A 25,722-nucleotide genomic window follows, 5' to 3' on the forward strand; every position below is an offset into this window, starting at 1 on the left:
CACATCCAATTTCCTGACATGAGCAGGGACAGGGTTGCAGGTGCAATGCCACTTGGTTCCAGCAATGTTTCTGACCCTAAGAAAATGCCATTCAGGCACGGGAACATGGGGATGGGAGTGCCCAAACAGACTGGGAAATGGTGCTTGAAGGGCAGCAGGTCGCCGAGGGCTTGGCCAGCAGTGGTGAAAGAGCTGTTTCAGGTGTTTCAAGGGAATCTAAAGCTTAAAACCCCTGATGGAGCAGGGTCTGTGTTGGGACGAGTGGATGGGAGCATGAGTCCTGTGGGGGTGCCTGGCAGGGCACCAATCAATCAGAGAAAAGAAAACCTGACAAAAAAAAACCCCAAACAAAACAGCAAGGAAAGGAATCCTGTGAGTACCGTTAGATGGAAAGGAATGGCCGGGCAGGGAATTTCCGGGAGGGAAATTAAGCCCCATGGAGCGCATCCCCCAAAAGGCTCGCCAAGGCTGCCCCACCAGCTGAGCTCAGATGCGCTCGGTGTACTCTAGCCGCTCCCCAAGCATCCACCTCCCTCCCCTCCTGTTTGGCTGTAACTACCCGTCCCCACTCATTTCTCTTTCCGCAGGCGCTAGCCAATCGGAAGGTGAGGCTAGCCCAGATGGCTGTCGTGGTAGGACTCTCCATCTGGATTTTCCCTTTGGTGGATTTTTGCCATTGGCTGCCCGGCCTTTATTGCCCTGCAGGATAGCCACAACAGGGGCTATGCTGTGATTGGCTGACAGGTTTTGCGCTTGGCTCATGACGATTGGGAAGGGAAAAGAGAGGGGGCGGGACGGAGGAGGGAGAGCACTCGTTCTTTTTTTTTTTTTCCTTCACTCCCTCGATTTCGCCTCCCAGATTAGCCGAGGCACTGACCGGGCGGGATTTCCGATTGGCCAGCGCGCGCTGTTGCTAGGTAGGCGAGGCAGCGCGGGGCGGAGCTTCCCCTTCCGATGAGTCGGCTTTGAGGTTCAGTCAGCGCAAAGCGCCTCGGCTCACCGCCGTCGCGAGCTCTCGAAAACCGCTGCCATCCGCCTTGAGGAGCCGCCGCTGCCCGCTTCCCCTCGCCCCTTTCCCCCTCAGCGCCATGGCCTCAGGATCCGAGTAAGTGTGGGCTACCTGCTGGCAGGCCGTGGCCTAGGCCCAGTCGCGGCGGTGCTGGGCCTGGCTCGGCCTATCGCTCCTTACTTCGCCCCTGCGCGGCGCTGCCTAGCCCGGGCCTGACGGCGGATCCGATCCCTGATCCCACTGTGTCATGCAGGCTCTGAGGAAGTGGGGGAGGGTCCGGGAGGGGGATGGGCCAATCCTCGCGTGTGCCCGGCCAGGCGCGTGCCTGCAGGGGGCCCCACGCGCCACCGCCCCTCCTCCCCCCCTCTGGCCAGGCCTCCCCGGGAAGTGTTGAGTCATGGGGTGGGGGCGAGCGAGGCCTGGTCAGGCCGGGCCTCCTGCTGGGTCCTGGCAGTGCTCCCGCCTAGGCTAGGCCTTAACCAGGGAGGGCTTTGTCTTCTAAGTCCTGGAGGACCGAGTAAAGTGGCGGAGTGGCTGGCAGGGCAGTGGGGGGAAGAGGCAGGTCCCGGCCTTCTCCCTGCAGTGGCCCTCGGGTCGGGGCTAGAAGTGATTTGGCATTAGAAGAGGCAGATGTGTTGTGCCGGATTGGTCTCTGTGGCAGTTGAGGCAATCGGCTATATTTTCATCTCTGGCGTCTTGCCTCTTTCTGTTTTCAGTTCCAAGCTGAGGGTCATCTTTTGTGACCTCAAAAATGAATTGAGTAATACTGGTCTCTCTGCTCCCAAGCCACTTCATTGCCCCTTGAGAGAAGTAAAAATATAACCTAAAGATAATTTCCCAAATCCAAGAATACTTAAAGTGACTTGTTTGCTTTGCCAGAGGCACCTTCAGTCCCTTTAGTGTCTATTGTTTATTTTCATAGAATCATAGAATGGTTTGGGTTGGAAGGGACCTTAAAGATCATCCAAATACAACTCCCCTGCCATGGGCAGGGACACCTCTTACTAGACCGGGCTGCTCAAAGCCCCGTCCAACCTGGACTCGAACACCTCTAGGCATCCACAGCTTCCCTGGGCAACCTGGGCCAGGGTCTCACCACCCTCATCGTGAAGAATTTCCTCCCAATGTCTAATCTAAATCTTCCCCCTTGCAATTTACAGCCATTCCCCCTCGTTCTATCATTCCACACCCTTGTAAATAGTCCCTCACCAGCTTTCCTGTAGCCCCTTCAGGTACTGAAAGGCCGCTATAGGGTCTCCTCAGAGCCTTCTCTTATTCAGGTTGAACAACCCCAACTCTCAGCCTGTCCTCATAGCAGAGGTGCTCCAGCCCTCTGATCCTCTTTGTAGCTCTCCTCTGGACCCATTCCAGCAGTTCCAATTTTCTCCTTTTCTTTTGCGACTCTTGCAGTTTAGACCTTCTTGGTCCTATTAAGTCAGTTCCAGCAAGGTGTGCCAAGAATTTAGTATCTGTAGTGGAGCTTGTGTTGGAAGTAATGGTGTCAAAGGCATATTTGGAGCCTGAGCGACATGAACAGTGTCTTTAAAAAGAAATTTCTACTTTTGCAAAGTTGTTCTCACCACATAGGAATCAACAAAAGTTACTCTTGAACTGGAAAACAGTTACTTTTTAGTTGCAATATTTGCTTGGGTCAATGCTGTTGGCAGCCATCTCGCTGAATTGAGCTTTAGTACAGAGAGTACCATTGCAAGAGCTAATAGAATGTGGTTTTTGAAGAGATTCTCAGTTTTGTGTGTATACCTGTCTGAAACAGTACTTGAGAACTTGGCATCTTGAGCATGAGTATGAACTCACTTGTGTGCTGTTTGAGTAAGTGGCTGCAATCATCAGATATTTCACTCATTTACTTCAAGGGATGAAATGTTTTATTGATTTTTTATTTTTTTTTTTAATACTTAACTGGGGAAAGTAGTTCAGTATATAACATGGATGTTCATGGTGGCAAGAAACTGCTGAAAGGTTCAGCAAGTTCATGAGGGTATTGATTAAAAAGCATACCAGAATACAGAAGGCATGACTGTTTTCGTTTGCATTACTGAAGCTGCAATCAACAACCTCTGTGCAGCGCTCCAGGCTTGGGGAAGAGTAGCTGGAAAGCTGCCCAGCGGAGAAGGACCTGGGGGTGCTGGTTGACAGCAGCTGAACATGAGCCAGCAGTGGCCTAGGGTGGCCAAGAAGGCCAGCGGCATCCTGGCTTTGATCAGCCATGGTGTGGCCAGCAGGAGTAGGGAAGGGATTGTGCCCCTCTACTTGGCATTGGTGAGGCCACACCTCGAATCCTGTGTTCAGTTTTGGGCCCCTCGCTCCAAGAAGGACATTGAGAGGCTGTAGCGCATCCAGAGAAGGGGAACGGAGCTGGGGAAGGGGCTGGAGCCCAGGGTTTCTGGGGTGCAGCTGAGGGCCCTGGGGCTGTTTAGCCTGGAGGAGGCTGAGGGGAGACCTCATGGCTTTCTGCAGCTCCTAGAAAGGAGCTTGTAGAGAGGTTGTTGTGCTGGTTCTCTTCTCCCAAGGAACAAGCGATTGGATGAGAGGAAATGGCCTCAAGTTGTGCCAGGGGAGGTTCACATTTTATACTGGGAAAACTTTCTTTAACAAAAGAGCGGTGAAGCACTGGCAGAGGCTGCCCAGGGCAGTGGAGTCTCCATCCCTGGAAGGGTTAAAAACCCATGTGGCCGTGGCACTTCAGGACATGGTTTAGTAGGCACTGTGGCGTTGGGCTGATGGTTGGACTGGATGAGCTTAGAGGCCTTTTCCAACCTTAATGATTCTATGATTTTGAGTCAGTGACTTTTTTGTATATTTCACACAGACTTGCAAGAACAACTTAGTTTCACGCTTTATGTAGAGCTATGGACATTGATAGTTGTTTTCAGAAGACTCATTAATTACTTTCTGCTCTCACTCTTCATGCTGTCCACCACAGTGCATAGCCTCTGGGCATTATCACATGCTGAACAAGGGGAGCTCTGACACAGAGAAAAACAATGAAATTATGCGAGTTGTAAAAAGTCCTCCCCACCTCTTCTGTGTGTCAAACAGGGCTATTGGACTACTTTGCTGAGAGAGAAAAGAGGGCTAAGGATCGAGACTGGGTACCCATTATTGTTGGTCTTTAGGACTAGTACATATTTGCTTCAATTTTATTGATGTCTTGTACTTTATATGCAAGTTTGGCCATTAGCTGTGCCATTATGTTCTGTTCTGCCCTTAGTCACTAGCACATCTGAACTATGAGAGAGAGTACTCAGACACCTACCAAGGGAAGTTACAACAGTCTGCTCTTGTGACTGGCTAATGTACAACTTTCAAGTGTTCCCTGGGAATCAGTTGGTTCAAGTTCATATTTCTTTTGTAAAGTGAATTATTACTATTATTATATTTTGAAGGAAATCACTTAATCTGCATTTCTTCCATTACCTTGCTGTTTGATGTGCTCCATTTTGTTAAGACAATTGAATTATATGACATATGTCTTGTGACATAAGTGGACTAGAGCTGCAGTGACTCCTGTGAAGTTATTATGTAAAGGTGCTTATATCCTAAAAAAAAACCAAACAAAAACCCATCCCATTTTTCATAAGCATTTGAATATTTCTACTGGCTTGCTAGATTTAGCTAATAGGCCTCAACAGGCTAAACTCTTAGATCTTCCTGTCAGGGGAGCTGCAGCATTGTCCTTTAATTCCTCTGTTTGTCTGGGATTTGACACCAAATAGACTTGAACTTTTGTTTTGGTGGCATTGGTTACATGCTATTTCAGATTAGTCTGACTAATTCTTTTAGGCAAAACATATTATGGTCAACAACATCTCACTGATCACTTCTTTTCATAGATAGCTTCATAACTTTCCATTTGAGGCTAACAAAAAAAAATATATTTAGTGACTGAAAACATTCTGCTTTGAACTCCTGAAACTAGTGCCTAGGAATAATATTCTCCTTTGTCTTACAAACAAGTATAGTTTCTAAAAGACAAGACAACAAAGAAACCTGTAGAAAATGGAGACCACAACAGGGGGGTGGCTGGAAAGGGAGGAGCAATATCACTTGGACTCATTAACTTCTGTTTTCTTTGCCAGTTCTAAAGCAGATGACTTATCAACTGCTATTCTGAAGCAGAAGAACAGGCCCAATCGTTTAATTGTTGATGAAGCCATCAACGAAGACAATAGTGTTGTGTCACTGTCCCAGGTGAGTCCTCTACAAAAGCAAAGCATTTAATCTGGTAATATCCAAGCTGTTGCTGTCTATTAACTTGAAATGTAAGTTTGCAACATGAATCTAAGTATTTCTGTCAGAAGCTGCAGCAGTTGCAAGTGAGGGAGGTGAGTTGTCTTGTTTTCTAATGCTCTTCCACAATAAAATATATTTTGTACCCTAGTGCACGCAGCATGGAGAAGAAACAGGAAGAACCAGAGATCTGTGTGCAGTCACAGGGCTATGACCTCATTGCGATTGCAGAGACGTGGTGGTACAGCTCACATGACTGGAACGCTGTCATGGACAGCTATGTGCTTTTTAGAAAAAACAGGCCAGCAAGGCGAGTGGATAAGGTTGCTCTTAATGTGAGGGAGCAACTGGAATATAACGAGCTCAGCCTAGGGGTGGATGAGGAACGAATCGAGAGCTTATGGGTAAGAATCAAGGGGCAGGCTAATGTGGGGGACACTGCTGCTGGTGACTACTACAGGCCACCTGATCGGGAAAAGGAGATTGAGGCCTTCTACAGGCAGCTGAAAGTAGCCTCTTGATCACAAGGCCCTGTTTCTCATGGGGGACTTACACCACACAGATATTTGCTGAAAGATAATATAGCCAGGCACGCACACTCCAAGAGATTCCTGCAGAGCATGGATGAAAACTTCTTGACACAGGTGGTGGAGGAGCCAATGAGAAGGGGTATGCTGCTGGACCTTGTGCTAACAAACAAAGATGGTCTGGTTGGGGATGTGAAAGTTGGGGACAGCTTTGGCTGCAGCAACCACGAGATGGTGGAATTCAGGATTCTGCGTGGAAGAAGCAGGGCAATAAGCAGAATTACAAAACTGGACTTCAGGAGAGCTAGCTTTCAGAGTCTTACTTGGAGGAATCCCATGGGTAAGAGCTCTAGAAGGTAGGGAGTCCAAGAGAGCTGGGCAATATTCAAGCACTTCTTCCTCCAGGCTCAAGATTGATGCATCCCTAGGAGTAAGAAATTGAGCAAAGGAGGCAGGAGGCCTGCGTGGATGAGCAAGGAGCTTCTGGAAAAACTCAAATGGAAGAAGGAAGTTTGCAGAATGTGGAAAAAGGGACTGGCCACTTGGGAGGAATATAGGAATGCTGTCAAAATATGCAGGGATGGAACGAGGAAGGCTAAGGCCCACTCAGAATTAAATCTGGCAAGGGACAACAAGAAGGGCTTCTTCAAGTACATCAGTAGCAAAAGGGAAAACGTGAGCCTGCTGCTGAATGAGGTGGCTGCCCTGGTGACAGAGGATGCAGAGAAGGTGGAGTTGATGAATGCTTCCTTTGCTTCAGTCTTTACTGCTAAGGCCAGCGCTCAAGAACCCCAGGCCCCGGAGGAACGAGAGAAAGTCTGGAGAAAGGAAGACTGTCCCTTGGTCAAGGAGGATCTGGTTAGAGCTCATTTAGGCAAACTTGACACCCACAAATCCATGGGCCCTGATGGGATGTACCCATGAGTACTGAGGGAGCTGGCAGATGTTATTGCTAAGCTGCTCTCCATCATCTTTGAAAGAACATGGAGAACAGCAGAAGTGCCTGAGGACTGGAGAAAAGCCAGTGTCACTCCAATCTTCGAAAAGGGCAAGAGGGAGGACCCAGGAAAATACAGGCCAGTGAGCCTCACCTCCATTCCTGGAAAGGTGATGGAACAGCTCACCCTGGATGTCATATCTAAGCATATGTAGGAAAAGAAGGTTATTTGGAGAGTGGTCACCAAGGGGAAATCATGCTTGGCCAATCTGATGGCCTTCTATGATGGCATGACTGGATGGGTAGATGGGGGGAGAGCGGTGGATGTTGTCTATCTTGACTTTAGCAAGGCTTTTGACGCTGTCTTCCACAGCATCCTTGTAGGTAAGCTTAGGAAGTGGGAGTTAAATGAGAGGATAGTGAAGTGGATTGAGAACTGGCTGGATGGCAGAGCTCAGGGGGTTGTGATCAGCAGCACAGAGTCTAGTTGGAATTTTAGGGCTGGTTGATAAAGTTCCTTTGGAGGCAGTCCTTAAGGGTAAAGGAGCTCATGAGGACTGGACACGCTTCAAGAAGGAAATCCTGGTGTCGCAAGAGCAGGTCATCACCATATGCCAGAAAAAGAACCCGGGGGGAAGAAAACCGGCCTGACTGAGCAGAGAGATCTGGGTGGATCTCTGCAAAAAGAGGAAAGTCTATGACCTTTAGAAGAAGGGTCAGGCATCTCAGGAGGACTAAAAGGATGAAGTGAGGTCATGCAGAGGGAAAACCAGAAGGGCTAAAGCCCAACTAGAACAGAAATCAGCCAGTTCTGTGAAAGATAATAAAAATGTTTCTACAAATACATTAACAACAAAAGGAGGGCCAAGGAGAATCTACATCCTCTACTGGATGCAGGGGGAACAATAGTGACGAAGGCCGAGGATAAGGCTGAGGTACTTCATGCCTTCTTTGCCTCAGTCTTTAATAGTAAGGTCAGCTGTTCTCCAGGTACCCAGCTCCCTGAGCCAGAAGACAGAGACGGGGAGTGTCGCTGTTGAGTCACGACACGGTGATGTGGAAGCAAGTTTCTTTATTGAAGTTACAGGGCTGGCCGGCCGGTGCTTGATCTTACGCGCGCCTCTTATACCCTTGATTAACACACGCGTCTCCGCATGATTGGATTAGCTTATACACAAACAATCTGTGAATGGATAGTGCTACTTTCATGCATGGTCCTATATTGTCTGCCCACTTCCCGTCCCATGATCTCCTTCCGGGTGCATTAATCAGGGGTCCTCAGCCCGCTGTGGACCCCACAATTCCCCCTTTTTGTATTTGTGCTGAAGAAAATTGCCCGTTAAAGATTGCCTGTGTCGGCTGCTGCGGGGCCCTTCGCAGCAGACACACAATGCAGGGCAACATCGACAGCACAACTACAAACATACCCATTCTTGAAACAGGGAAGCAAAGCAGCATCAATACTTGACCGCGCTGAGTAATATTGTAGGTGCATCTGAAAAGTATACAAACAGTGACTTATACTCTGTTTCTACTGATCCTAACAGCTCTAATCTGTGATTCCAGTACATGACTTATACTCTGTTTCTACTAATCCTAAAAACTCTAACTTGTGATTCCAGTACATGACTTATACTCCACTTCTACTGATCCTAACAGCTCTAACTTGTGGTTCTGATATACGATTTATACTCCAGTTGTTATGGCAGTTCTTTGATGTTAGCAAGGGCTATCCATCACACTCATCTCCAGCTGTTTGATTCTCCACACGTGGCCTCCGTGGCTTATCCACAGCAGGGCGAACACAACGAGCAGGGTACCACCGAGGTCCTTCATCTGTGGAAACACAAGCATACCCTCGACCCCAAGTTAATAGCTTGCATGGGCCTGACCACTGACCACTTTGAAGGTCCTTCACTTGAACCTTCACTCCATCAGAGATAGCTGTGGTAGACTTCAAGGATTCAAAATGTCGAGTCATTGGGGGATTCTGATGTTCCTCATTGATAGTTAAGAAATTTAATACATACATCACCTTGTTCAGCCTTGCTTCAGGTGATTCCCCAGACATTCCCGCCTTTTGTTTTTGTAAAAGGCACTTAAGTGTACCATGGGCACGTTCTACAAGTGCCTGACTGGTGGGGGAGTGAGGAATACCTGTAACATGGCTGACACCCCAAGACTGTAAAAATGATTTCACTCGCCCAGAAACATAAGCGGGACCATTGTCAGTTTTAATAGGGTAGGCTGCGTTTTTGTACAGTTTCCCACAGGAGCTTCATAACTCCAAACAACAGGTGGTTTGTCACTTGTCCAAGACTGCTCGTAATTCCACCACTTGTGGGGAGCCTTGTTGATGCTCAATTAAATGTTGCCAATTTTGTCCATCAAACCATGTAACAGCAGCTTTCCCTGTTTTCCCAGACCCATCTGTGAAAGCTGTGGGTCCATCAACAGGTGCTGTTTGGCTTAACAATTTCTGTGTGATAGAGATTTGAGTTCCCAGTTTACAAAGTGGATGGGAGGGAAAATGATACGATATCTGGCCTGTAAAATTAAGTAGTGCTGCTTGAAGTACAGAACTATTGGCAAGACACCATTCAAAATATTGAACTTGTAAAGGAATAACAATACATTCCGGATCTCGTGCCAATAGTTCCACACATCGTGTTCGAATTTTTATAATGAGTTGAGCTAACAGCTCATATAATCCTGGAGCAGCCTTTTTTGTTCGAAATGGTAAGAAGATCCACTCCAGTATATGGAGGGGGTCTTCCCACCCCTGATCCCACTGCCCGAGCACAGCATAGGGCATCGAGTCTTCCACAAAGACCAATGCCTGCACAATTACAGTCAGGTCAATGCGCCAGATATGCTCTTCCTGAATGGCTTTGCTCTACAAGTGTCAGAACATTTCTGGCTTCCTTATTTAGAACCCTGGGTGCTGCAATACCTGTGTTCCCTTTTAACAGATCAACTAGGGGTTGTATTTGTGATGATGTAAGGCCCAAATAGGGTCTCAGCCAATTTATAATTCCAACTATTTTCTGAACATCATTTAAAGTCCTGATTTCAGTTACTATTTTAATTGCCTGAGGTTGGACTGTTTTGGCCAGTACTTTCATGCCCAAATACAACCACGGTTTAACACGTTGTACCTTTTCAGGGGCAATGACCAGGCCATAACATTCCAACATTTGTTTAGTGTCCCTTTCCAATTCTCCTAATTGTTCTGACATTGCAGCAGCCAATAAGATGTCATCCATATAATGATAGCAATAGCATTCAGGATATTTCTGCTGTACAACACTCAGTGCCTGGGCTACAAAACCTTTTTTTTTTTTTTTTTTTTTTTTTTTTTTCCCGACAATATTTCAAAAAACTGTGCACTGAACAGGCTGAAACATAATTTGTGCAATTTGGGCAAAGTCATACGGTGTCATTTCTTCCATAGTTAATAATCAAAGCAATTGCATTGTTGCAGGGGAGCTGGGACCATACTGTGTAACAGTTTTTTGAAGTTCCTGTACTACTTTCCAGGTGTATGGTCTGTGCTCATCCATAATTCCCTGTCCTGGATCCCCCCGGACCACTGGGAATGCCATAGCTGTCACAGGGCTCGGGTCACGTTCCTTTAAGAGTGTAGTTATTGCCTCAGACAATGTCCACTGTCCTTCTAGCATAGCCCATTGTTTTATCTTTTGCCAAAATACACATGGATCATACGGTCTCACAGTAACCTGTGCCGAGGGTGGATGCCACGCCTGAGGGGTTTTAGGTTTACCGGAGGAACCCCTAAAGGGTGGCTCGGCGCTAGCCTTGATCTTTCTGTTTTTTAAAGCAGCTGCCTCAGTCCATCCCCCCCACCGCGGGATTGTCCCAATCATCCGGCTCATCTGGCAAAGGCGGGAGTAGCAGTGGATTGTATGCTTCGGGTGTCCCTCGCTCTTCAGGGGGCAGTGGAGGGGCGGATGGCATTACGGGGTTAACCCGCTGTTGGCTTTGTTTATATATCAGGCAAGCCGAGTCTGTTTCATCGTCTGACTCATCAACAAGAAAACTGTTTCGCACTAACTGAGATGGTTTATTCTTTGGGCGCGTTACCGGATTTCTTGAATGTAGGTGTTGAAACTCAGATAGAGATGCAGAGTCTGGGTTGGCAGTTAATATAGAAAAGTCCTCTTGCTCCGTTAACAGATCCTCAGCAGATGGAGGCTTGTTTCGGGAGGCAAGGGGTGAAAGATCTTGCTCTGCCCGATCCCTCTGTTTTTTAAAGTCTTTCAAAGTATCAAACAAAAGGCACCATGTGGTTAACAAAGATACCGACTCTTTGTCTCCACATGAAGCACTATCAAACAGCCTGTCCCCTATTTCTTTCCAATTCAAAACAGTAAATGATGTCATTATATCTGGCGTATAACCCTGTCTCTTACTCCATAAAAGCATCTTTTGTAACATGAATTCCTCTAGCTTTACCCCCTTCTTTTCTAGTATTTGCTTCCACATGCTTATAATCATTTCCTCCTCTTTTGTTAGTGAGGCTCCCATCTTTTTCCCCAGCAGCTCACCTGCACTCGGTGGCTTCTTAAAAGTCCCGGATCCGGAATTAAGCAGCTTCTCTCGCCGCTCCTCTTGGCTACTCTTGCCGAAAACTCTTTCAGCAGCTTCTCTCGCCGCTCCTCTTGGCTACTTTTGCCGAAAACTCTTTTAGCAGCTTCTCTCGCCGCTTCTCTTGGCTATTTTTGCTGAAAACTCTTTTAGCAGCTTCTCTCGCTGCTCCTCTTGGCTATTCTTGCCGAAAACTCTTTTATAGTGGCTGTGCCACCTCGGGGAACCCCAAAATTAAAACTCTCATAAAATCGCTGGCTATATCACGTCGCGGTCACCAGATGTCGCTGTTGAGACACGACACGGTGATATGGAAGCAAGTTTCTTCATTGAAGTTACAGGGCTGGCCGGCCGGTGCTTGATCTTACGCGCGCCTCTTATACCCTTGATTAACACACGCATCTCCGCATGATTGGATTAGCTTATACATAAACAATCTGTGACTGGATAGTGCTACTTTCATGCATGGTCCTATATTGTCTGCCCACTTCCCGTCCCATGATCTCCTTCCGGGTGCATTAATCAGGGGTCCTCAGCCTGCTGTGGACCCCACAGGGGAGCAGAACAAAGCTCCCATGATCCAAGAGGGCATGGTTAGAGACCTGTTCAGTCATTAGACATTCACAAGTCTATGGGGCCAGATGGGATCCACCCAAGGTGTTGAGAGAGCTGACGGAGGTGCTCACCAAACCCCTTTCCATCATCCACCAGCAGTCTTGGCTGACTGGGGAAGTTCCACTTGACTGGAGGCTGGTAGATGTTAGCCCATTTACAAGAAAGGTCGAAGGGAGGATCCAGGGAACTCCAGGCCTGTCAGCCTGACTTCAGTGCCAGGGAAAGTCATGGAGCAGGTCATCTTGAGTGCCATCACACAGCACATGCAAGACAACCGGGTGATCAGGCCCAGTCAGCATGGGTTTATGGAAGGCAGATCCTACCAAACTAACCTGATCGCCTTCTATGACAAGGTGACCTGCTCAATGGACAAGGGAAAGGCTGTGGATGTAGTGGACCTGGACTTTAGTAAAACCTTTGACACCATTTCTCACAGGATTCTGCTTGAGAAACTGGCTGCCACTGGCCTGGATAGGCACACCCTCTGCTGGGTATAAACCGGACTGGGTGGCTGGGCCCAGAGAGTGATGGGGAATGGAGTTAAATCCAGCTGGAGACCGGTCACACGTGGTGTCCCCAGGGCTCAGTGCTGGGTCCAGTTCTGTTCAGTATCTTTGTCAATGACCTGGACAAGGGGATCGAGTGCTCTCTCAGTGAGTTCGCGAATGACACTTAGGTGGGCAGAAGTGTTGATCTGCTTGAGGGCAGGGAGGATCTACAGAGGGACCTGTACAGGCTGGATTGATGGGCTGAGACCAGTGGGATGAGGTTCAATAAGGCCAAGTGCCGAGTCCTGCACTTGGGTCACAACAACCCCATGCAGTGCTCCAGGCTTGGGGAAGCGTGGCTGGAAAGCTGCATGGCAAAGAAGGACCTGGGGGTGTTGGTTGACAGTGACTGAACATAAGCCAGCAGTGGCCTAGGTGGCCAAGAAGGCCAATGGCATCCTGGCTTGAATCGGTCATGGTGTGTCCAGCAGGACCAGGGAAGTGATTGTGCCCCTGGACTCGGCACTGGTGATGCCTCACCTGAATCCTGTGTTCAGTTTTGGTCCCCTCACTACGAGAAAGACATTGAGATGCTGGAGTGCGTCCAGAGGAGAGCAATGGAGCTGGGGAAGGGGTTGGAGAACAAGCGTTGTGGGGAGTGGCTGAGGGACCTGGGGTTGTTTAGCCTGGAGAAGCAGTGTCTGAGGGGAGACCGTATCACTGTCTACAGCTCCCTGAAAGGAGGTTGTAGAGAGGTGGGTGCTGGTCTGTTCTTCGAAGTGACAGGTGATAGGACAAGGGGGAATGGCCTCAAGTTGCGCCAGGGCAGGTTCGGGTTAGACATCGGGAGCAATTTCTTCAGCAAAGGTTTCTTGGACACTGGCAGAGGCTGCCCAGGGAGGTGGTTGAGTCCCCATCCCCAGAGGGATTCAAACGGAAGTGCTCAGGGATGTGATTTAGTAGTGGACAGGTATGGTTGGTTTTGATGATCTCAAAGGTCTTTTTGAATGTAACTATTCTGTGATTCTATGGAAGCCTGTAGCCAGTGGTGTTCCCCAGGCGTTGATACTGGGCCGCACCAGTGCAGGTCAGGGGTTGACCAGCTGGAAAGCAGCTCTGTGGAGAAGGACCTGGGAGTCCTGGTTGACAAGCAGCTAACCATGACCCAGCAATGTGCCCTTGTGGCCAAGACAGCCAATGGTGTCCTGGGGCGCATTAAGAAGAGCCTGGCCAGTAGGGTGAGAGAGGTTCTCCTCCCCCTCTGCTTTGCCCTAGTGAGGCCACATCTGGAGTCCTGTGCCTGGTTCTGGGCCCCACAGGTCAAGACAGACAAGGAGCTACTGGAGAGTCCAGTGGAAGCTATGGAGTTGATGGGGGGACTGGAGCATCTCTCTTAGGAGGATAGGCTGAGGGACCTGGGTCTGTTTAGCCTGGATAAGACTGAGAGGGAATCTTATCAATAAAGATCAATATCTAAAGGGTGGGCATCAAGTGGGTGGGGTCAGACTCTTCTCAGTGGTGCCCAGCGACAGGACAAGGGACACCAGGCACAAACTGGAGCACTGGAAGTTCCACCTGAACACGAGGAAAAACTTCTTCACTGTGAGAGTGACAGAGCACTGGACCAGGCTGCCCAGGAAGGGTGTGGAGTCTCCTTCTCTGGAGAGATCCAATCCCGCCTGGACACGCTCCTGTGCAACCTGCTGTAGGTGACCCTGCTTTAGCAGAGGGGTTGGACTGGATGACCTCCAGAGGCCCTTCCAAACCCCACCATTCTGGGATTCTCAATTTGTAGGATTCAGTTGAGCTTGTGCCCTTAGTCTGGCTTCAGGATTAGCTCGACTGGTGTAGTGGGAACCTCTGTCTTTGTAGAGCTAGTATATTGCTTCCAAGATATAATCCTTCAAAGTCAAGTAACTCTCCCTGAAAAGCTTGAATTCTTGTTTTGTCAAAAACTTGCTTTAATCCTGTATTGTTGACAGGCAAAAATGGATGAATTGCAGCTGTTCAGAGGAGACACTGTTCTACTAAAAGGAAAGAAGAGGAGAGAAGCAGTCTGCATTGTTCTGTCAGATGATACCTGCTCAGATGAGAAGATTCGCATGAATAGGGTTGTTCGCAACAACCTGAGAGTCCGCCTGGGTGACGTCATCAGGTGAGGACTAATATACTAACTGTTGCATATCCCTTGGGTGCCTAATAATTTGTGTACTGGCTCTGAATTGATTCAGTCTGTAGCAGAAACAGGGTCTGCAGGAAGTATTCTTATATCTTCCAGAGGAGATCACAGAAATGTTTTCAGATGTCTTGTATCAGGGATTTCACTTTACTGTTACATGTATTTCTGTCTGTATGCATATTCAGATTAATACTAAAAACAATACTAAAGATTCTTTAAGTCTCTTCAGGACCTTCATGAGCCCAGGTCCTTTCATTAAAGTAAGTAGTTTATTTACCCCACTGTTGTTACAGTCATCTTTCCAAATTTACAATCAGATGAATTCACAAATTTTTCCTGTCTAAATTTTTAATGTCTACAAAGTTAACTGTGGGAAGCAGTAAGCAACATTGTAATGAATCTCATTGTATGGTTAGCTCAAGCACTGAGCTGCCCTGTAACAAATAGAAGTTAAAATAAGCTAGAAATGAGTCACAAAACCATGAAGCAGTCAAATTACCAGGAGGACATGGTTAGAGACCTGTTCAGTCATTAGACATTCACAAGTCTATGGGGCCAGATGGGATCCACCCAAGGTGTTGAGAGAGCTGACGGAGGTGCTCACCAAGCCCCTTTCCATCATCCACCAGCAGTCCTGGCTGACTGGGGAAGTTCCACTTGACTGGAGGCTGGTAGATGTTAGCCCATTTACAAGAAAGGTCGAAGGGAGGATCCAGGGAACTCCAGGCCTGTCAGCCTGACTTCAGTGCCAGGGAAAGTCATGGAGCAGGTCATCTTGAGTGCCATCACACAGCACATGCAAGACAACCGGGTGATCAGGCCCAGTCAGCATGGGTTTATGGAAGGCAGATCCTACCAAACTAACCTGATCGCCTTCTATGACAAGGTGACCTGCTCAATGGACAAGGGAAAGGCTGTGGATGTAGTGGACCTGGACTTTAGTAAAACCTTTGACACCATTTCTCACAGGATTCTGCTTGAGAAACTGGCTGCCACTGGCCTGGATAGGCACACCCTCTGCTGGGTATAAACCGGACTGGGTGGCTGGGCCCAGAGAGTGATGGGGAATGGAGTTAAATCCAGCTGGAGACCGGTCACACGTGGTGTCCCCAGGGCTCAGTGCTGGGTCCAGTTCTGTTCAGTATCTTTGTCAATGACCTGGACAAGGGGATCGAGTGCTCTCTCAGTGAGTTCGCGAATGACACTTAGGTGGGCAGAAGTGTTGATCTGCTTGAGGGCAGGGAGGATCTACAGAGGGACCTGTACAGGCTGGATTGATGGGCTGAGACCAGTGGGATGAGGTTCAATAAGGCCAAGTGCCGAGTCCTGCACTTGGGTCACAACAACCCCATGCAGTGCTCCAGGCTTGGGGAAGCGTGGCTGGAAAGCTGCATGGCAAAGAAGGACCTGGGGGTGTTGGTTGACAGTGACTGAACATAAGCCAGCAGTGGCCTAGGTGGCCAAGAAGGCCAATGGCATCCTGGCTTGAATCGGTCATGGTGTGTCCAGCAGGACCAGGGAAGTGATTGTGCCCCTGGACTCGGCACTGGTGATGCCTCACCTGAATCCTGTGTTCAGTTTTGGTCCCCTCACTACGAGAAAGACATTGAGATGCTGGAGTGCGTCCAGAGGAGAGCAATGGAGCTGGGGAAGGGGTTGGAGAACAAGCGTTGTGGGGAGTGGCTGAGGGACCTGGGGTTGTTTAGCCTGGAGAAGCAGAGTCTGAGGGGAGACCATATCACTGTCTACAGCTCCCTGAAAGGAGGTTGTAGAGAGGTGGGTGCTGGTCTGTTCTTCGAAGTGACAGGTGATAGGACAAGGGGGAATGGCCTCAAGTTGCGCCAGGGCAGGTTCGGGTTAGACATCGGGAGCAATTTCTTCAGCAAAAGGTTTCTTGGACACTGGCAGAGGCTGCCCAGGGAGGTGGTTGAGTCCCCATCCCTGGACGGATTTAAAACATGCGTTGATGAAGTGCTCAGGGATGTGATATAGTAGTGGACAGGTACGATTTGGCTTGATGATCTCAAAGCTCTTTTTGAACCTAGCAATTCTATGATTTTATGAAATAGCAATATTAAAAATCCTCAAAAGTTGTTTATATTCCAATTTTTGTTATAAAATAATTTGAATTTAGGAGTGCTTTAAGTGTTGCAGGAATTTTGTGCAATACTTGCAGAATGTTGTGAGAAATCATTGAAGTATACATCTTGGCTTATGGGAGGGATGTTCTATTCTTTCATGGGGGTGGGGGGATAAACGTGTGATCATTTCTTAATCATAAAAATGCTAATTTGCAGGCTTAAATATGTGAGGGCTGACAGCTCTAGGCAGTAGACTTCCTGGAATAATCTTTAAATGCAAAATATGTTTCATATGAACTTTGTAGATGAGAGGAATGTGTCTGTTCCACCCATCTCTACCACTAGAAAATGCAAGTTTTAAGCAGAGTTGTAGCTGGAATAGAACGGTGCTTTAAGCCAGTCTGTGGATTTAAAATAAAGGTAAATCCTTACATTAACCTGATGCACGGTTACTGTTTGAGTAATCTCTAGTGTGACAGTTCAGCCTGTGCTTTCCCCTTTTCTGCTCAGAGTGTCTGTATTGGTTCTCAGCCTTCCAGATGTGTTACCAGTTAGCTTTGTTGCAAGAGTCACACCTCTTGCCCTCAAAGTTTTTCTTGTCGATCTTTAAGTACTTATCGTGTTACTTTCTGTGGCCGGGTTTCTGCCAAAATCCAGATTCATAGAATCACTAGGTTGGAAGGGACCCACTGGGTCATCGAGTCAAACCATTCCTAACACTCCTTAAACCATGACCCTCAGCACCTCATCCACCCGTCCCTTAAACACCTCCAGGGAAGGTGACTCAACCACCTCCCTGGGCAGCCTTTTCCAGTGCCCAATGACCCTTTCCGTGAAAAAATTTTTCCTGATGTCCAGTCTCAACCTCCCCTGGCGGAGCTTGAGGCCATTCCCCCTTGTCCTGTCCCCTGTCACTTGGGAGAAAAGGCCAGCTCCCTCCTCTCCACAAGCTCCTTTCAAGTAGTTGTAGAGAGCAATAAGGTCTCCTCTCAGCCTCCTCTTCTCCAGGCTAAACAACCCCAGCTCTCTCAGCCGCTCCTCGTAAGACTTGTTCTCCAGCCCCCTCACCAGCTTCGTTGCTCTTCTTTGGACACGCTCCAGAGCCTCAACATCCTTCTTGTGGTGAGGGGCCCAGAACTGAACACAGTACTCAAGGTGTGGTCTCACCAGTGCCGAGTACAGAGGGAGAATAACCTCCTTGGACCTGCTGGTCACACCATTTCTGATACAAGCCAAGATGCCATTGACCTTCTTGGCCACCTGGGCACACTGCTGGCTCATGTTCAGTCGTCAGTCAACCAACACCCCCAGGTCCATCTCCTCTAGGCAGCTTTCTAGCCAGACTTCTCCTAGTCTGTAGCACTGCATAGGGTTGTTATGCCCCAAGTGCAGGACCCGGCATTTGGCCTTGTTAAACCTCATGCCATTGGCCTCGGCCCAGTGGTCCAGCCTGTTCAGGTCCCTTTGCAGAGCCTCCCTACCCTCCAGCAGATCCACGCTTCCACCCAACTTAGTGTCATCTGCAAACTTGCTGAGGGTGCACTCAATGCCTTCATCCAGGTCATTGATAAAGACATTGAACAGGGCTGGACCCAGTACCGAGCCCTGAGGAACCCCACTTGTAACTGGCCTCCAGCTGGAGTTAACTCCATTTACCACCACTCTCTGGGCCTGGTCATCCAACCAGTTTTCAACCCAGGAGAGTATGCGCCTGTCCAGGCCAGAGGCAGACAGTTTCTGAAGCAGAATGCTGTGAGAAACTGTGTTAAAGGCTTTACTGAAGTCCAAGAAGACTACATCCACAGCCTTTCCCCCATCCAGTAGTTGAGTCACTTTGTCATAGAAGGTGATCAGGTTAGTTTGGCAATACCTGCCTTTCATGGACCCATGTTGACTGGGCTTGATCACCTGATTCTCTTGCATGTGCTTCATGATAGCACTCAAGATCACCTGTTCCATGACTTTCCCCAGCACTGAGGTCAGACTGACAGGCCTGTAGTTCTCTGGATCCTCCCTGCAACCCTTCTTGTAGATGGGCACAACATCAGCCAGCCTCCAGTCCAGTGGAACTTCCCCAGTCAGCCAGGACCGCTGGAAGATGATAGAAAGGGGTTTGGAAAGCATATCCACCAGCTCCTTTAATACTCTTGGGTGGATCCCATCCGGCCCCATAGACTTGTGGGTGTCTAGCTGGGCAAGCAAGTCTCTAACCACCTCCTCTTGGATCATGGGAGCCTCATTCTGTTCCTCTAACTCCTGGGTTTGTACACAGAGGGAACAACTTCCCTTACTATTAAAGACTGAGGCAAAGAAGGCATTAAGTACCTCAGCCTTGTCCTCATCCCTTGTCACTGTTGTTCCTTCTGCATCCAATAGGGACTGAATATTCTCCCTAGTCCTCCTTTTCTTGTTAATGTATTTGTAGAATGATTTTTTATTATCTTTCACAGACTTAGCCAATTTGATTTCTAGTTGGGCCTTAGCCCTCCTGATTTTTTTCCCTGCACGATCTCACTTCCTCCCTGTGGTCCACCCAAGACGCCTGCCCCTTCCTCCAAAGCTCATAGACCTTCTTCTTCTTTTTGATGTATCTCAAGATCTCCCTGCTCAACCAAGCTGGCTTTTTCCCCCGCCGGCTCCTTTTCCGGAACACTGGGATGGCTTTCTCCTGAGCTGCTAGGATTTCATTTTTTAAGAGCGCCCAGCCCTTGTGGGCTCCCTTGCCCTGAAGGACTGTCTCCCATGGGACTTTGCTAACCAGCCTTCTGAACAGTCCAAAGTCTGCTCTCTGGAAGTTTAATGTGACTGCTTTGCTATTCCCCTTCTTCATCTCACATAGAACTGAAAATCCTATCATCTCCTGATCGCTTAGTCCCAGACATCCTCCAACCGTCACATCCCCCACAAGGCCTTCTCTATTCACAAACAGCAGGTCCAGGAGGTCACCCTCCCTTGTCGGCTCATGTGCTAATCACTTTCTGCTTGTAGTCTGTCAACTGTTTTCCTACCGACATGGTCTGTCTTTTCTTTTAGCCTTCTGCTGTATCCTCTCTGTAAAGCATGTGGTAAAAGAATCTATTAAGAGTCTCAAAGAAAATAGTGTATTAAGAGTCACATGCTCAGCTGCAGTTCCATGTAGGCTTTTCTTAGCTGGCAATGCCAGTTTGAGCTTTCTGCCACATCTTGATAGTCTGAGCTGTTGGTCTACACTGTAAAACAGAATCATAAAATGATTTGGGTTGGAAGGGACCTTAAAGCCCACCCACTTCCAACCCCTGTCGTGGGCAGGGACACCTCTCACCAGAACAGGCTGCTCAAAGCCCCATCCAACCTGGCCTTGAGCACCTCCAGGGAGGGGGTAGCCACGACTTTGCTGGGCAACCTGTGCCAGTGCCTCACCACCCTCATCATGAAGAATTTCCTCCTAATGTCTAATCTAAATCTGCCCCTTATCTAAATCTAGTTCTGGTCTGAGGAGGGACTTTACTACCTTTTCCAGACTGAAGTGTAAGTCCAGGATGATATGGCTAACTGGAGTTTTCTTCTGTTGCAGCATCCAACCTTGCCCAGATGTGAAATATGGCAAACGTATCCATGTGCTACCAATTGATGACACGGTAGAAGGGATCACAGGGAATCTGTTTGAGGTCTATCTCAAGCCGTACTTCCTGGAAGCATACAGACCTATCAGGAAAGGTAATATCACCTGTTATTGAAGTCATGATGGCAGTGAGTGTGAGCTAGCCCTGATTCTAAATAAAAAGAATTTCTAGAAGCTTGCAGAGATCTCCACAAATCATTAGACTGACATCTATAGAGTGAGATTTTGTTGGTGCCGGTTTATTTTTTTTCCTAATTTTCAGAAGAAAGGGTGATATCTGTTACTGGCTGGCAGAGCAGCTTGATAGTTCTGCATTTTTTTTTTTTGTTACATGGGATGGGAGAGTATCAAAAAAGGCTAAGATAGAACTCAGTTTAATGAGATTTTCTCCTGAGTTGCTACCATTTGATGAGATTGGAGAGTTGCCCACATATTAATCAATTGGTTGGATATACTAGCTTGCACCCTGACTAAATTAACTTTTTTTCAAAGTAATTTATTAATAACTGGGAGAGTGCATAAAAAAAAATATACTTTTAGAGTTGTGCTAGTAGCACTTCTGCTGGAACAAGTAGATCCTAATATAGTATAAAGACAAGTTGGTTATCCAGCTTCTATAGCCCAGTTTAGCCAGGAGTCATAGTGTAATGTTACATATTATTCTGCTTCTGGAGACAACCAGTTATAATTAGTAACAACTATATATATATTTGGTTATAACAACTTCAAAATGAGTTTTTCTTAAGTTAGGGCTTTTTTGCCTATTTTAGAAATGTTAAATTGAAACCGAATGGAAAATAAATGCGATTCCTTGCCTTTGTGTTTTATATTTAGGCAGACTATTTTTTTCTGTTGTTTGCTGGGTTTGTTTGCTGTTTGTTTCTGGGTGAAATTTGAGAACTTCAACTGCTATAGATCTAAATGATGCTTTGGGTAGTCACAGTACATGCAGCTCTGGAGTTTAAAATGCAGAGCAGTGTTAAAAATGCCAGCAGCATATGCTTATGTAATCCACTTCCTTGTCCTCTGGGGCTGTTGGTAGTACAAGAGTTGACATTTTGCAGACATCTGTTGCAGCAGGCTACTGAAATGTGAGGTTTTACAGGTGACATCTTCTTGGTGCGTGGAGGGATGCGTGCAGTGGAGTTCAAAGTGGTGGAGACAGATCCAAGTCCTTACTGCATAGTGGCTCCAGACACAGTGATCCATTGTGAAGGAGAGCCCATCAAACGAGAGGTGAGCAGAATCCTGCCATGCATCCCCTCTGTCTGAAATCTGTTTTGGTGACAGTCCTTGTGAGCAGCAGTGTTTGCAGTTCCTGTTTTGGCATTTTGTGTATTGGATGTAATGATCAAACCCTCTGGTTTCAGGGAATGAGCTACTGCTGAAGGTAGTCATAGAAATGTCCTTCCTCGGATGCTGAGATAGCACCAATGCTTAGTTTTGCTGATGAAGTGCAAAGGAAAAAGGGGTTTATAGCTACCCTTTGACCAACCCTTACAATGGGGAAGAGTGGCTAGAAAGCAGCCTGGCAGAGAAGGACCAGAGGGTGTTGATTGACAGCAGCTGAACATGAGCCAGCAGTGGCCCAGGTGGTCGAGAAGGCCAATGGCAATCCTGGCTTGGATCAGAAACAGTCTGACCAGCAGGACCAGGGAAGTGATTGTGCCCCTGTACTTGGCATTGGTGTGGCCCCACATCGAATCCTGTGTTCAGTTTTGGGCCCCTCACTACAAGGACATTGAGGGGCTGGAGCATGTCCAGAGAAGAGCAATGGAGCTGGGGAAGGGGCTGGAGCCCAGGGATTCTGGGAGCAGCTGAGGGACTTGGGGCTGTTTCGCCTGGAGAAGAGGAGACTGAGGGGAGACCTCATGGCTCTCTGCAGCTCCTGGAAAGGAGGTTGTGGTGAGGTGGGTGCTGGTCTCTTCTCCCAAGTAACAAGTGATAGGACAAGAGGGAATGGCCTCAAGTTGCACCAGAGGAGGTTTAGATTGTATATTGGGAATTTTTTTTTCCCTGAAAGGGTTCTCAGGCACTGGCAGAGGATGCCCAGGGCAGTGGTGGAGTCCCTATCCCTGGAGGGATTTAAAAGAGGTGTAGATGTGGTGTTAGAGACATGATTTAATGGTGGTCTTGGCAGTGTTGGGTTTCCGGTTGGACTTGATGATCTTAAAGGTCTTTTCCAACCTAAACAATTCTATGATTTTGTGAAACAATTCTTTTAGATTGGTGCAAATATAATTGCTATTTCCCCTTATCCACTTCAAAGCAGTATATCTCAGCTTAGAATAAAATATGTTAATCAAAATAAGAATCATTAGAATGTATGCATTTTTGCCAAGAAGAAACCAGTCTATTTATTCCGATAGCAGAGAATTCAGGAGTCCTGGAACTGATGAATTCTTCGAAGGTATTTTGAGCTGCTGCTTGGCTGTGGAAAACCTTCTCTTGCAGGAAGTCATGGAGGTGCTTGAAACTGGTAATCGGTGGGAGAGAGGTCTAGGGAGTAAGCGAGGAGGGGGAGAGTTTCGTAGCCCAGTTTGGGCAGCTGCTGCAGTCATTTGCGGGATGTGCGGTTGGGCATTGTCATGGAGAAGAATTGGTCCTTTTTGACTGACCAGTGTTGGATGTAAACATTGCAGTTGTGGGTGCATTTCCTTGATTGCCTGACAGTACGTCTCTGCTGTGATGGTTGTGCCAGGATCCAGGAAGTTGTAGTGGTCGATTCCACTTGCTGACCACAAAACAGTGACCATAACATCCTTCTGATGCAGCTTCGGTTCGGGGAAGTGTTATGGTGCTTCATCCTGGTTCAGCCACTGCGTGGAACTCTGATGTTTGTTGTATGGAATTCATTTTTCATCACATGTCCCAAAAAGTGATCAAGAAAGGGATCGGTTTTATTGCACAAAAGCAGCGCAGACCAGACTTCATAACGGTGCTTTTTTGATTTTCATTCAGCTCGCGTGGCACCTATTTGTAGAGGTATTTTTGTTTTTCCCTATGGTGCAAATGTCAAACAACTGTTGAACAGTCAACAGTGAGTTCTTCTGCAACATCTCGAGCTGTTTTGCATGGGTTCCCTTCAATACTGTCCCTCAATTGGTTGTCCTCTGTCGCAGGACATTTGTGACCCTCTTCCTCTTGAAGGCTCTCCTTTCTGTTATGAAATTATTGGAACCAGTGTCAAGGTGTATGTTTGTTGACGGTCCCCTGGCCAAATGCTTGGTTGATATTCTGCTGCTTTATGGTCCCTTTTGAGCTCATACAACAAAAATGCTCAAATTTGCTTTTTTACATCTTTAATTTGACAGCGTAATATAAAAAAGAATAAACAGTGAAACCAAGGCCATTAGCATAAATAAGTAAAGTGGATTTCGTGCTTTAAAATGGTGTACTGCACGGACACAGTTAAATAAAGGTTTAATCCAACATGAGCATCACAGTTTCAATGCCAAAAATGGCAATTATTTTTGCACCAACCTAATAGAACAAACCAAGAAGTCTTGAAAGTGAGAATCGGCAAAAATGGCAAGCAAAGGCCTGGATTCCTGCTTTTTGTAGATCAGGAGGGATTGTTGAACTATTGTTTTCTCTCAAATGTTTAATGCATTTCCTTCTGGGTAGGATGAAGAAGAGTCACTGAATGAAGTGGGCTATGATGACATTGGTGGCTGCCGGAAGCAGCTGGCTCAAATCAAAGAGATGGTGGAACTTCCCCTCCGACACCCTGCACTTTTCAAGGCCATAGGGGTGAAGGTAAGTCCCTGTGTGCATCAGGTGGATGAGTGGGCTTGCCCTTGCAGATGACTCTTTATGTTCAAGGTTTATGGGGTATTGGGAAGGGAATGAGTAATTGGGGATGGATGTGTTAATGATAGTGTTGGGAAAGTATTTGCTACATGTTTTGGACACAGATTAAAGTACTGGCAACTTGCAAACAGAGGGATGCTTTGAATCAGCACTGTCAGTTACTAGCAAGGTTTCTGTTTGTGTCATGCAAAGTTGTAAGAGTGTTGATAGCAGTGCTGGGATGGCAGCTGTTGCATGAGTTTGCATCACAATTTCGGACTGGCTTTATCAAATGCTTACAGTTTCACTGTGAAGCTACTTAGGCATTCAGATACCAGCTCACCACTTAAGTCTCTTGCCTTTGTCCTCAGCCTCCTCGTGGGATCCTGCTGTATGGTCCTCCTGGCACTGGTAAAACATTAATTGCCCGAGCAGTGGCAAATGAAACAGGAGCTTTCTTCTTCCTGATCAATGGTAAGTTTTGTGGCTGCTTTGGCCCCAGATCTGTTGTATGCTCATTCATCCATCTCATGATAATAAATGGTATTAATAGGGCTTATAGAGCCACATTGTCTCCCTGACTTCCTTCTTTATCTCTTTGAAGTGTGCTTCTGGGGACACTTAGAAGCCATTTGTGTTGGAAGCATCTGTGTAGCAGAGTGGTTGGAAGGACAGCTTTGCAATGCAAGGACTTGGAGTCTGTCTGAGTGTTCATTTATGTTGGTGAGGGCAGAGCTGGGAGTGAAGTGGTGAGATTATTCTATGTATATGGATGCAGGATGCTTGTTTCTGTTGCTGCCAGTTTGTTCAGAAAAGAAGCTGGTCTGCTGTGGATTTCTTTTTTTCCCCTCAAGTAAGGCACAAGACCTTTTCTGTTTCACATAACATTAACTGGGAGGAACTGTCCTGAAAGCCATAATGATTAGCTACAAGTGACAGAACCTCCTATTGATCAATCTTCACCTGTAGCAGTTGAGATGGATGCTGGTTTATGTCCAGTAAGGACTAGATTCTGAATTTTCCTCACTGTTTTTTCTGTCTCATTTTACAGTCAGTGCTGGAAAAACTAAACGTTTGAACTTAAGGAGTGCTGCTTTTCTTTTGTGATTTCAATCATTTAGACCCGTGAAGGTGAAAGCAAAGGAGTGTATAGCACAGAGCAGTGGTAGGGAAGTGACTTGTTTTGTGTCTCAAAATATCAGATGTAAATTGGCTGGTTTTAACCATATGTTGCCCTTGTCATATACTTCCTAAATGTGTGGAAGGTGTTACTGCATGCTAATGGGCCAGCTGTTTCTTGAGACACTTGTGCTTCTATTGTGTAATAAAATCAACATTGTCAGAATTAGTGATGCATTCTTTGTCTGCTAGTCCCAAGCCTGGAGCTGCAGGCAAGTGTTGCAGACAGAGCTGGTATGATTCGGTGAGTTACTTGTAATGAAACACACTCAGTAACTACCTGCATCAGTGGCTCTGCAGCTGTCATACTTCAGTCGGCTAGCAGCTTTGCGCTCTGGAGGGTCAGGTTTATTTTTTTTGGATCTCTTAGAAGCATACTTTTCTCTTCATTACCACTCCCATCAGCATGATGGAAAAATCTGTAAACCCAAAATAAATCTATGAGCCTGCATTAG

The 25,722-nt window shown here is 47.2% G+C and overlaps 1 protein-coding gene across 1 annotated transcript in view; it reads left to right on the forward strand.

The window, feature by feature from the left end:
* Window positions 1–1,088: 1,088 nt before the first annotated feature.
* The window catches only part of LOC128850302 (transitional endoplasmic reticulum ATPase), a 39,641-nt gene continuing 15,007 nt past the window's right edge, over window positions 1,089–25,722 (forward strand). The window contains exons 1-7 of the mRNA XM_054053339.1: window positions 1,089–1,105; window positions 5,110–5,221; window positions 14,418–14,590; window positions 20,249–20,391; window positions 21,402–21,532; window positions 23,924–24,055; window positions 24,460–24,562. Coding sequence (XP_053909314.1) covers window positions 1,089–1,105; window positions 5,110–5,221; window positions 14,418–14,590; window positions 20,249–20,391; window positions 21,402–21,532; window positions 23,924–24,055; window positions 24,460–24,562 — 811 coding nt within the window. The remainder of the gene's footprint in view (window positions 1,106–5,109; window positions 5,222–14,417; window positions 14,591–20,248; window positions 20,392–21,401; window positions 21,533–23,923; window positions 24,056–24,459; window positions 24,563–25,722) is intronic.

This window comes from Cuculus canorus, chromosome W (assembly GCF_017976375.1).
Source record: "Cuculus canorus isolate bCucCan1 chromosome W, bCucCan1.pri, whole genome shotgun sequence".
NCBI lineage: Eukaryota > Metazoa > Chordata > Aves > Cuculiformes > Cuculidae > Cuculus > Cuculus canorus.